Raw genomic sequence first — 12,819 nt, forward strand, 5'->3', positions numbered from 1 at the left:
ACTCCAGACTTTGAATTCTTTGTGGGGCTGTCCAGGTGAGCTCTGTTAACCTGTAGCTTGCAGGGAGTTCCACTCTTGTCCGTTGGCAGCAAGGTAATCCACAGGGCTGTAGTTCCAGATGGTGCAGTCTTCATAGGTCAGGCTTTAGAGTTCCCTGCTCAGCAAAATCTTTTCAGCAGGGCACTTCTTGCTTCAGTAAGTTTCAAGCAGCAGATCTGGAGGGCTCTGAAACTCTCAGATACTTATTCAAAATTTGCTGGGTCAAGCACCAGGTCACATCTGACCAATGAGAGCAAGGCAACTCCTCTTAGTTATGACCACATCCGGTAGAGTGTGGCATTAGTTTGTCCCAGAGTGCTTCATTCTTCCAAATCCATAACGGCTGATTTTCCAGCAAGGAGGTAAGAGCTGGCTAAACACACCCCCTGGAATGGCTTATTTCCATGGAGACTCCCCCTGCCATCTGCACATACCTTCCTTAAGTCTAGCCCTGACTGGGTCAAGAGTGTCAGAGTGAAAGTGAAACACAGGCCTCCACTCTGCCTTTGAAGAGCATAGTTCACGACTCCTCTTCCTGGCCTGGCATTCCTATAGACCAGCACACTGCCCTCCCAGCAGAGTTGTTAACCTCAGGGGTTCTTTATCACCTCTTCAAAGCAGCCTGGCTACACCACTTAACTCTGACCAATCAGGGCAGACCACAGAAAGGCTGAATTTGGACTTACAAACAAGAAAGTCTTATAACTTCTTGTATGTACACTTTAGGAGAAATTCAACAGTATAATATTGTTCGATTTACTACTATCATTTTGGGAAGTCTTTGTATGGTCCGGCCAGTCCTCTCCTATCAATATTTATTAATCAATAACTTCCTACCATGTTAACCTATGGGCCATGGAGTTTGCAATGGGGAAAATGACTTGGGCCACTTTTCTAGCACCAGAGCTTATAAAACCATATTTCATAAGTATTTCCCTAACCCCCCCCCCGCAAAAGCCCCCCACCCCTCCCCCCCCCCCCCCACCCCTGTGTAACTAGGGGAGACTTCAGGGGTTCTGAACCTGCAGAAATATTGCAGATCCTCCATACCCACTTCTTCTAGCATCAAAGTCGAATTAGAGCAGCATTTTAATACAATTTGGGGAGTGAAATGTAAAATTTCACTTTACCCAGGCATATAAACTCATTTCATAAGGGCGTACCTTCTAGATAACTGACCCCCCACGGGATATCTTGGGGTGATCCTGGGGGTCCCTAGTATGAAAAAAAATGATAGGTTTTTCATTTTTAAGGGCCCCTAGCCCCGAAGTAGAGTTTGGGCACAATTTAAGGTTTAAAAGCTGTCCTGGCCACCAGTGCTGCTTTTAAACTGACCTCAGGCTTCAGCACTGCACACATGCTGTCTTCTTGAATCAGGGTTGCATTTGTAACGTTTTCTGCCTCGGATCGAGCCCTTCCATCATCATGCAAAGGATTGGTTTGGGAGGAGTTTATCGATGTGTAGGTTAAATACTTGGGAGCCGAGAAAACAATTGATCTCTGTGCCAGTGTGCTCGGAGACGAAGCACTGTGGCCCTTGTCTTTGGGAACAGAAGTGATTGTTCGCTATATCTGTGCCGAATGAGACTTAGAGGAGATGGATGCCCATGCTGTAAGGCAGACTCTTCAGTGCCAAGGGTGGGGCTTCCTAGCCTATGTCAGTGCGCGCCATTGCTTCTATGCAGTGGCGGAACGTAAGCAGCTTTTTCGGACGGAGCATCGGACTGGGGCAGTTGTACTAACGGCACGACTTAGTTTGGCAGACTCCAGGCTGGCCGAATCTTGTTCGATGTTGCAGTCAGAATCTTGGATGGAGAGGGATTCCTCTAGTGCCAAAGCTTCCTCTTACTCCTCTTGTTGACCAAAGAAGTCAGGCGAGTTGTCTGCGCTGCATTTCTTGGCAGCCCGAAAGTCGGTCCCATTTCACTTCATTCTCGCAGCTGGCTGTGATTAACGACCACCAAGAGTCACAGGCAACTTTTAACGTGCTGCCACATGACACCAGGAAATAAGGGAGGGTCTGCCCACCTTGAAGTGCAAGTTAGAAGTTCATAGCTAAGGTGGCAGCACCAAGTCTCTCATACAATGTCAATTTCTTCGTTCTGCTGTATTTTCTGCAGCTGTCGTCACATCTTTTGCACTTTGATTCCTGGGTGCAAACCAGTCATTTAAAAACATGAAGGGAATAGCGAAGGACAGCTGGCATCAATGTTTCTTTCTGGCCAGCCTAATGGGTAGGAACAGTGGGTGTCCTCAAAGAACTGCAGGTCAACATCAACCCTTTCTTCACTGAAAACACTGGAGGCCTTTAAGGACTACCACTAAAGTTACAACGGAAGGATTGGGATTTTAATGCCATTAGGTCAAAGTAGATACACAACTTCTCAGAGCACTGCTCTTTCAGACGCTCATACGGTGAAGTTACTTACCTTCAACAAGCTACTCTAGATGTACAAGATGTGCATCTCAACTGTTAACTGTGCAACATAACTGCAGATTATTCCAACGGCACCGAAAGTCAGATTTGGCGACAGTTGTGCCCCACAATGAGATTTTTAGGATGAACCAATGTCCACTTATAAAAACAGTCTTCAAACAAGAGGTATATATAGTAGCAGTTCCCTGCAAACAAGTATGGCATACCTTCTCTTTTTTCACTTTCTTGGTTCTTTCGAGCGGCGGTGGCTTTGAAGATGGTGGTGGAGGGGAGGACGGTGGAGGTGGTGGCGGAGGCGGCGGTGGGGGGTCAGCACTAATGATCGGCAGTAGTCTCTGGGTGGGGAGTTGCTGTGTGGGCACAGTGACACCAACACTAGGGATCACATAGTCCATGCCATGTACTGGGGAATGCACGGTGGAAGGGAGGACATGCTCCAGATAGCCCATCTGATTCACCGCAACTATCGGAAGGCCTGTGAGGACAAGAAAAAACAGGTAAGAGGAGTGCTGTAGGCCCAATCTAATAATATATATATTTTTAAGTAAACTCTAAAGTCCAGCTGCTGTATTATCACAATTTAAAGTCATTCACCCATGCGTACGAATGTCATGAATGTAGGCATGGATTCAAAAGGGAACACCATGTTAAGAGGGGGTCTCAATTAAAAACTGTTCAGGAAACACATCCTAACCATGTGGGGGGTGTGGCAGCATTTACAGAAGACACACACAACATTGGCATACATTCGGTATTAAATGGTTTTGTTCTGAACATTCATCTACGCTGGAAGAAGGACATTCATGGTCAGGGTTTGCCCAACATGCTATTATTTCTAACTAAAACCACCATGAACAAAGGGGGAAAAAACGTGTGTAAGTCCACGCCTCACAGGAGGAAGGGAGCATGTATATTATGTGTAAGGCTACTATGACACCCAGGATGAAGAGGAATGCACAGATTCCCCAGGATGGAAAGAAATGAATGGAGAAAATGCTGCTCACCTGCAGGCACGACTGCCTGGCTGTAGAGAACAGGACAGCTGCCGATGGTCGCAGAGCGCTGTTCAGAACCCGCAGACATTTCAGCAGCTTTCCTTTTAAGTGCTTTACTCGAGGTTGAAGTGGACTCAGAACTCTGAAAGCAATAAAACAGGAGCATCTTCAATTATTCAGTATTCTAAATGGCTTTAACGATAAAAGTGTAACATGCGATGTCTGGAGAGGGTACAGAGAAGGGAAATCCATGGATTATGAGCAATGAAAGTAAAGGTGGGAGAAGGGTTCCTCGTTCTTCAGAGTACTAACGTCAGTCATTAGTCCTACACTTCGTATGTGAATGAATGATACAGCTTATAAAGTGCATGTCTTGGCGCTATGCAGTGCAAAATGGAGCAAACAAGAACTAGGTAATATCAGCAAGGATCACTGATTAAATGACCAGGTTGAGACTCTTCCTGAAAATCAGTTCAAGTGGTAAACTGTTCCAATGAAGAGCTGTAATACTGAAAAACGATTAAACCCCTTTCCCCTCAAACCCCCCCCAACCCCCAAGGTGGCACGTTTGAAGGAAGCAACCCTCAAAAGACTAGCTGAACATGAGCCCAATTTCCTACCTGGTATGTACTTGTGTAAGGAAGTGGGTTTCTGTTGCAGTAACCCCGCACTTTTTGCCTGATACCTGATGCACTTTTTCTTGATGTGCCCTGTGTCCCTGCCAATCAGGTACCCCGGGCCTGTGTTCCTTCCCTAAAAACTGTACTAGAGCCTAAACCCAATTGGCATCTTTGGCCACAGGTCAGCCCCTGGTAAATGGTACCACAGGTACTCAGGGCTCTGTGACCAGAGAAGACCCCTAAGGGCTGCAGCACTTATTGGGCTACCCTTAGGGGCCCTGTACGCTGACACCCACACACTGCCTTCGCAGGCTGAGTGTCTAGGTGCAGAACTAAACAAAGTCGACATGGCACACATCCCTGTTTGCCATGACCACAAGACCCACAGCCCTAGCATACCTCAGTCACCCCTCTAGCTGGGTGCCTTATGCCAGTGATGTGAGCACAGGGGCATGAGCCCTGTGCCCCTAAAGCACCCAGGGCCATTCCTGGGCACTGTAAGTGCAGTGATGTCATTAAGAGTATATGGTGCTTGAAGGTTGTCATTACAAACTCCACAGCACCATAATGGCTACACTGAAGACTGACAAGTTTGGTATCAAACTTCTCAGTACATTAAACCCGCACTGTGCCAATGTGGGATTTAATTAAAAATACACACAAAGGGCACCTCAGACATGCCCCCAGAAAACTAACCAACCACTAGTGACCTGACTGAGTGGCTGCTTAGGCTGCCACCGCCAGAAATGTTTCTGGACCCCAGGGTCGAGAGCTTGCTGCTCTCGGGGGCCTGAAACAATGCACATGTTGGGATGAGGGGCCAAGCCACCTCCCCCAGGATGGTCAGGGATCACGAGAAGGGACTCCTAAAAGGCCTGCCACCTTTGTGAGCCTCTCAAGACCACTTGCTGCATTCAGCAACTGGTCCCAATTGGTTCTACCCACTTTGGGAAGGAGAACAAAAGGGAACAACAAGTGAGGGGAAAAAGGTGTGCCCACCTCTGCCAACTCCACCCCTCAGGTGGGGCAGGCGAGGTGAAGCATAACTTTCAGTTCACGCCATCTTGAAGATGGGGGGACTCAGCCAAACAGGGACAGGCTCATGCCCACCCCCCCCCCCGGACCTGCCTTTGGTCAGGAGCTCGCTCCCCCACGACCGCAGCACCACCTAGCTGTGCCCGTGTCCTTGACCCCCGCCCACGCTGCTGTTCGCGTGTTCGAGACCCTCCTCCACCCGCAGGCATCCGCCTGCGCCTCATCCCTGGTGTCTAGTGGGTCTCTGGTAAGCGTTGCTAGACTTGTGCATTGTGCCTTATTGTGACTTTTATTGTGCCTTTATTTACTGTGCCGTTTTTCATTTGATTCCTTTGTGCCTCTCCTGGTTTTCTGCCTGTTCTTGCCCCTTGAGCGCTCCCCTTTGCCAGGTCTCTGAGCCGCTTCCCTGCCCCGCACCCTTCGCGCCCCCATTCGCCGCTCCCTCCCGCCTCAGCTTCTCATCCTTCCCTCCTCCCTTCTTAATGGCGGTCGCTGCGTGCCGAGGGTGAGTGACCTCTGACCTGCCTTTGGTCAGGAGCTCACTCCACCCGCAGGCATCCGCCTGCGCCTCATCCCTGGTGTCTAGTGGGCTTCTGGTAAGCGTCGCTAGACTTGTGCATTGTGCCTTATTGTGACTTTTATTGTGCCTCGTTTTATTGTGCCGTTTTTCATTCGTTTCGTTTGTGCCTTTTCTGGTTTTCTTCCTGTTCTTGCCTTTTGTGCGCTCCCCTTTGCCGGCTCTGAGCCGCTTCCCCGCCAATGCCTCCCTGCGGCACCGCTCCCCTTGCGCCCCCATTCGCCACTCCCTCCCGCCTCCCAGCTGCTCCTCCCTCCCTCCTTCCTTCTTAATGGCGGTCGCTGTGCGACCGCACGCTGGAGGCGTGCCAGAGGCAAGCCTGTCTGCGCCTGAACAGCGCCCAGCGCCACCCCCCCTGGCCCCCGCACCTCCACACACCGCTACACAGCCGACCAGCTCAACTCCCTCAATCCCAGCCACATCACACCATGCTTCCAGTCCTCACCGAGGAACACAAACGGACCCTTCTCTTGCCGCGCCTGCAACTTCACCTGCGACAGAACGAGGAAGCCTGCAAAGACCGGAACAAACCACCTCCACTGCATACTCCTCAACACCCGCTCCGCACGCAAGCATGCCATCGAGCTCTGGGCCCTGCTCGACACCACCGCCCCAGACGTAGCCTTCCGGACCGAAACCCGGTGGAATGACTCCTCAGCGCCCGACATCGCAATAGCCATCCCGGACGGCTACAAGATCATCCGAAGGAATCGCACCAACGGAATCGGTGGAGAATAGCCGTCGCCCACAAATCCACCCTCAAAGTCTACACCCACACGGACGACACCCTCAAGACCGCCGAACACCTACACTTTCGTATCCACACCGACCCCAACACCACTCAGAGGAACGCTCATCTACAGACCCCCCCGGACCACGAGCACCATTCAGCGAATCCATCGGCGACCTTACCAGCACCCACGCACTCACTTCAACGGACTACATCCTCCTCTGAGGCCTAAATTTCCGCCTGGAGAACAACAACGACACCAACTCCACAACTCTGATTAACAACCCAGCCTCAGACAATTTGTCAACACACCCACCCACATCGCCGGCCACACGCTTGATCCCATCTTCTCCTCAAGCGCCCACGTCACCTTCAACCACACCACCGAACTCCACTGGACCGACCACCACTGTATCCACTTCACTTTCAAGAAACATACCGAGCACCACCGCACCAAACAACCACCCTGCCGATGCTGGAGCAAAGTTACTGAAGACCAGCTTACCAACACCCTCGCCCAGAACCCACCCTCCGACCTCACCGACCCAGACACCGCCGCCCACAACCTCAGACTGTGGAACGATTGCGCCAACACCCTGGTGCTACTCAAGAAACCCACCGACAACCAAGCCAGAACAAGCAGGCAACAGGGGCACATGGAGGCAAAAGCAGGCAACAGGGGCACACGGAGGCACAAGCAGGCAACAGGGGCACACGGAGGCACAAGCAGGCAACAGGGGCACACGGAGGCACAAGCAGGCAACAGGGGCACACGGAGGCACAAGCAGGCAACAGGGGCACACGGAGGCACAAGCAGGCAACAGGGGCACGAAAACTGAGGCACAAGCAGGCAACCGGGGCACGAAAACGGAGGCACAAGCAGGCAACAGGGGCACACGGAGGCACAAGCAGGCAACAGGGTCACGAAAACAAGCACAAGCAGGCAAAAGAGTCACAAGCAGGAATTGTAATTTAGACGGGGCTGAAGTGGAGAACGGTCAGTAGGGAAGTAGTGCGGCTGGTGCAGTGGTACCAGGCCGAAAGGTGAGAGGGGCTGTCTGCACCCCAGTTTGGACAGTTTCCACTACCTAACAGGGATTGGTGGGAGGGGGGCGTACTTCTTGCTTGCTTTAGGGCTGTTACTTCGGGGACGCAGTGCACGCTCTTGCCTGCTGCCTGCTGCCGCCGGGGCACGACAACAGGCAGGGAGAGGACAGGCTGGGAGAGGGCAGGGAGGGGACAGGCTGGGAGAGGGCAGGTTGGGAGAGGGCAGGCTGGAAGTGGACAAGCTGGGAGAGGGCAGGCTGGAAGTGGACAAGCTGGGAGAGGACAGGCTGGGAAAGGTCATGGAGGGGACAGGCTGGGAGGGGACAGGCTGGGAGAGGGCAGGCTGGAAGTGGACAGGCCGGGAGAGGGCAGGCCGGGAGAGGGCAGGCCGGGAGAGGGCAGGCCGGGAGAGGGCAGGCCGGGAGAGGGCAGGCCGGGAGTGGGCAGGCCGGGAGTGGGCAGGCCGGGAGAGGGCAGGCCGGGAGAGGCAGGGCAGCAAGGGGGAAGGACTGGGGGTGGACAGTAAGATAAGATTGGGACAGGGGAAACAAGGTAGTGGGGGTGGGGCAGTAGGACTGGGAGTGGCGGCAGCATGGTGCTGCATAGGTAGGGACCTGTGGCAGTCGGTATTAGCGTCCACCCCACCCCTACCCCCAGAATAGGCCTTGGGTGTGAGACAGGCTCCCAGCCTGCCCGCGGGAGACGAGTCACTGCGGCTGTAATGTGAGCCACACACCTGGCAGGCAAACAAACACCAACCAGGCCAGACCTGCAGAGCTATCAGAGGGCGGGGATTCGAAGCGCTTTATATAAGGTAAGGTAACTTGTGCGAGAGAACACCTCTATGAGAAAGGCTTCCTTACACCATGTCATGTCTAAGACAAAGCATCAGCGCAATATCCACATGGAAAGACCTTTACGAGCAGTGCATCCCATAGTGTGACACTGTCATGCCAAAGGGAAACCACAGCGGATGGACTATTCCTCTTCAAAGAACTCTATCACCAGTACATCCCCAACACATACTGTGATACCATATCATGTCAAAGAAACTGTGAGAGGGAAGATCTGCAAGCAAAGACCTCAAGGAGCAGTGAATCCCAGCTTACAGTGTGACACCATGGGTCGCCAAAGAGAAGCAACCACAGCCCAATAGGATTATCTACAAGGAAAGGGTTTCTAAGGACATGGCGTCACCAAGCCACATGTGACATCATATCAAATAAAAGGGAAATAATCAGAGAGAGAACATCTGCAAGGAAATACTTCTAGTAAGCACTACAAGCCAGCCCATAGTGTCACACCCTTCGGTGACAAACTTAAATCATTATAGTGGGTTCGTCTACACGGAAAGACTTCTAGGAACACTGACTAGCAGTCCAAGGGGTGACAACATATGGTGCCAAAGGGAGATAATCCTCAAAGTAGGAGACTATACAAGGAAAGGCTTCTAGGAGCACTGCACACCAGTCCATAGTGTGATATCATAAGATGGCAAACAGAAAGCATCACTGAGCGGTCATCTATTAAGAAAACATCTGGGAGTACAGCATTCCCAAAGATGCAGCGTGCCCCTCGTTAAACGAAAGAGCCCATCTACAAGGAAAAACTCATGAAAAATGGAGCCCAGTAGAAGTGGAGACCACACTGCAGTGGGATAACATTTATTCACAAAAAGAGACAATGCGTCCACAAGGAAAACGTTTATGGTCTTCCAGACATCACCACAGTGTGACACTAAGCCAAGTCAAAGAGGAACAACCATGAAATTGGTATCGACTGCAGGGCAAGAGCTTTGAGCCTTGCAAACCCCCAGAGTGATGCTCTCTAATGCCCAAGACAACCATCAGATAGTGAGCCTTTCTATGAACAAGCATTTACAATGCAATGGTTTTGCCTTTGTTAAAGTTAGAGCTATTGGCATTGCTCTTGACACTCTGAATCTCCACTCTGAAGCTCCACTCTGCACTCTGCAGCTCCACTCTGCACTCTGCAAGCTCCACTCTCCACTCTGCAGCTCCACTCTCCACTCTGCAAGCTCCACTCTCCACTCTGCAAGCTCCACTCTCCACTCTGCAGCTCCACTCTGCACTCTGCAAGCTCCACTCTGCAAGCTCCACTCTGCAAGCTCCACTCTGCAAGCTCCACTCTGCAAGCTCCACTCTGCAAGCTCCACTCTGCAAGCTCCACTCTGCAAGCTCCACTCTGCAAGCTCCACTCTGCAAGCTCCACTCTGCAAGCTCCACTCTGCAAGCTCCACTCTGCAAGCTCCACTCTGCAAGCTCCACTCTGCAAGCTCCACTCTGCAAGCTCCACTCTGCAAGCTCCACTCTGCAAGCTCCACTCTGCAAGCTCCACTCTGCAAGCTCCACTCTGCAAGCTCCACTCTGCAAGCTCCACTCTGCAAGCTCCACTCTGCAAGCTCCACTCTGCAAGCTCCACTCTGCAAGCTCCACTCTGCAAGCTCCACTCTGCAAGCTCCACTCTGCAAGCTCCACTCTGCAAGCTCCACTCTGCAGCTCCACTCTGAAGCTCCACTCTGAAGCTCCACTCTGAAGCTCCACTCTGAAGCAGTATTTGTTGCAGGGAGCGCATTGATGGACAGCAGGCACAATAGCAGCGAAACTGCGCCCTGCTAATCCGATTCCACCATTACCAGTAAGAGCTGATCTTTTTAGCTAGTGGTTGTGCAGAAGGACAGTCTCGCTAGCTAACACAGCTTGGTGTCATAACTGAGGATGCCCCTGCTCGAGGCTTCTTGCCTCCCCCAACTATCGGAGGGTGTTCTCCCCCTAGAAAGAGGATAAGGCAGCGCTGCCCGTTGGTGGTCTCCGCAGGCACCGGATTAGCATGAAGCTATGTTATTTATCGTTCGGCTAATTCCCACTGGCTCCTCAGCAGCGAGTGGTCTGCTCCCCTGTACTGTTTACAGGCTCATGTTTTAAGGATTGATGCATGCAGGCAAGCTCAAGCAACATGTGCATTTGGGAGTGTTGCACGTGTACTGGATCTTGGCGTTGCTAAGTCTGCCTTTTACTAGAGTCTGCAAAAAGTATATTTTCAGATGAGGTGTATGTGCACCGCAGGTCATATAAAATGTACACGTTCTTTGCAGTCAGTGCTCGGAGATGCGAAAAAAAGTATTTCACAGTGCAGAGTAACAGTCCTAAAATCCTGGCTGAACATAACAGTCTGCAGTTTCACACGTTACATTTGTGTTAGCTGCATTACGTCATAATTTATTGTCAAAGGCGAAATTCTGATTTAAATGGTGTATTCTGCAAACCGGACCCCGTTGTCTCCACTGCCCAGTGATATGATCAAATGCTTTCAGATGTTAAATCTACAGAAAGTTAAGCACTCCATTGATAGGATTCTCGTAGAATGGCCTGCCATTAATTTGGCCTCCAGGTTCGGAAGCATTCTTGAACTGCAGCAGGTATTAATGAGCGGGAGGGCGGGAGGGGGCGGGAAAGGGGGAGGAGAGACGCAGAAGACGGCCGGAGCAGGAAGGCGGGTGCCGGCAATGCCGGAACAGATTCGGGGGCGTTCCCGGCTTTCGCCTGACGTCGCGTGACGTCGGCAAAAGCCAAAGAATCTCGGGAACGCCCCCGTGTCTGGTCCGGCATTGACGGACAGGCCCCTCGTCCAATGGCTAGGCTCCATTTATGGAGCCAGCCAATGAATGACGAGGGCCGACCCAAACCCACACACAGTACTCATTAGGTTTTTGCCTGCGCAAAAAAGATGCGCAGAGCGCATCTTTTTGGCGAGGCAAAACCTAAAAAAGGTGCGAGTAACACCACCAGGGTCACAACATTATGCATGAGCAGAAAACCCAATTTCAGAAAAGGGACTCTCGTCTCGTCGACCACGTCTCGTGCTCCTTCTGAGGGCGGTACTGCACAGTGCCGACAGTGAGCACGTTTGCCCCACTCACCTGGTCTGGCGGCTGCTGGAGAATGAGAGCTCCCGCTCCTCGGGACTCTCCGGGGCCGCGGCGGGACTTGCTCTTTCCCCGGGGCTCCTCCTTCGCTCGGGAGCCTCGGGACAGACGCAGGCTGCTTCCTGCTCTCCACTCCTCCTCCGGATGACGTGGCGGAGGCTCGGCCGGCTGGGCCAATCCCAGCGCGGCCCTGGCTGGAGGCACACGGCTGCTTCCTTCGGGCCGGCTTCTCGCTGCGGGCAGCATCTCCGGTCTCCCTCACAACACGGGAGACCGGCAAGGCAGGCAATGGCTTCCCCAAGGAAGGGGGAAGCGGAAACCACGTCCTCCCGGCCCCGCCAACAACCAGGCGGCGGGCCGGACATCATCTTCCGGTGTTTCCAATGCCGGACCAGATTCGGGGGCGTTCCCGAGAACAGGCTTTCGGCTGACGTCGCCAAAAGCCAAAAATTCTCGGGAACGCCCCCGAATCTGGTCCTGCATTGACGGACAAACGTGTCTTCCAATGGCTAGCCTCCATTTATGAAGCTAGCCAATGGAAGACGGGGCAGATTCCAAGCCCCATATACTATACTCATTAGGTTTTTTCCTAGCGCATGCGTACTTCGTACGCATTGGCTAGGCAAACCCTAAAAAAAGCCACCTAGTTCACCGACGAGCTCCTAACCTCCAAGCGCGACTGCCGAAAACTAAAAAAGAAATGGCTCCTCGAACGCACACCTGACAGCCTCACAGCCCACAAGGACGCCACCCGCAGGCATCACCAACTCAGACAAGCCAAACGATCCCACTTCAAGACCGCCTGGACAACAACACACACAACAGCAAAGAGCTCTTCAGCATCGTGAAAGAACTCTCCAACCCCAGCGCCAATGTCAACGACATCCCACCATCCCAAGAACTCTGCAACGCGCTGTCCACCGTTTTCCTTTGGAAGATCACCAACATCCACGACAGCTTCAACGCCACGCCCACGCCAGACCCCACCACCAAAAGCTCCACCTGTGCAAACCCCCTGACCCATTGGACCAACGTCATCGACACAGACACGCAAGAACATGAACTCCATCCACTCAGGATCTCCGCCAGACTCTTGTCCCCCACCACCTATACAACAAAGCCGATTCTATCATCGCCCCAAACTACGGAAGATCATCAACATCTCCTTCGAAACAGCGACATTCCCGGAAAGTTGGAAGCACGCCGAAATCCGCGGCCTCCTCAAAACCCAAAGCAGACCCCAACGACAAAGAATTTCTGACCGATCTCCCTACTCCCCTTCCCGGCGGTCATTGAAAAAAATCGTCCACACAACTAACCCGCCACCTCGAAGACAACGACATCCTGGACCCCTCCCAGTCCGGCTTCAGACGAAACCACAGCACTGAGACCG

General features: G+C 52.4%; 1 protein-coding gene across 2 annotated transcripts in view; it reads right to left on the reverse strand.

Moving 5' to 3' along the window:
* Window positions 1-12,819, reverse strand: part of FNBP4 (formin binding protein 4) — a 247,377-nt gene that overhangs the window by 101,122 nt on the left and 133,436 nt on the right. For both annotated transcript variants that reach the window (XM_086959754.1, XM_086959755.1), the window contains exons 15-16: window positions 3,481-3,613; window positions 2,683-2,951 (exon numbers count right to left, since the gene is read on the reverse strand). In XM_086959754.1, coding sequence (XP_086815880.1) covers window positions 2,683-2,951; window positions 3,481-3,613 — 402 coding nt within the window. The remainder of the gene's footprint in view (window positions 1-2,682; window positions 2,952-3,480; window positions 3,614-12,819) is intronic.

This window comes from Lissotriton vulgaris, chromosome 2_2, assembly GCF_964263255.1.
Source record: "Lissotriton vulgaris chromosome 2_2, aLisVul1.2, whole genome shotgun sequence".
In the NCBI taxonomy this organism is placed as follows: Eukaryota; Metazoa; Chordata; class Amphibia; order Caudata; family Salamandridae; genus Lissotriton; species Lissotriton vulgaris.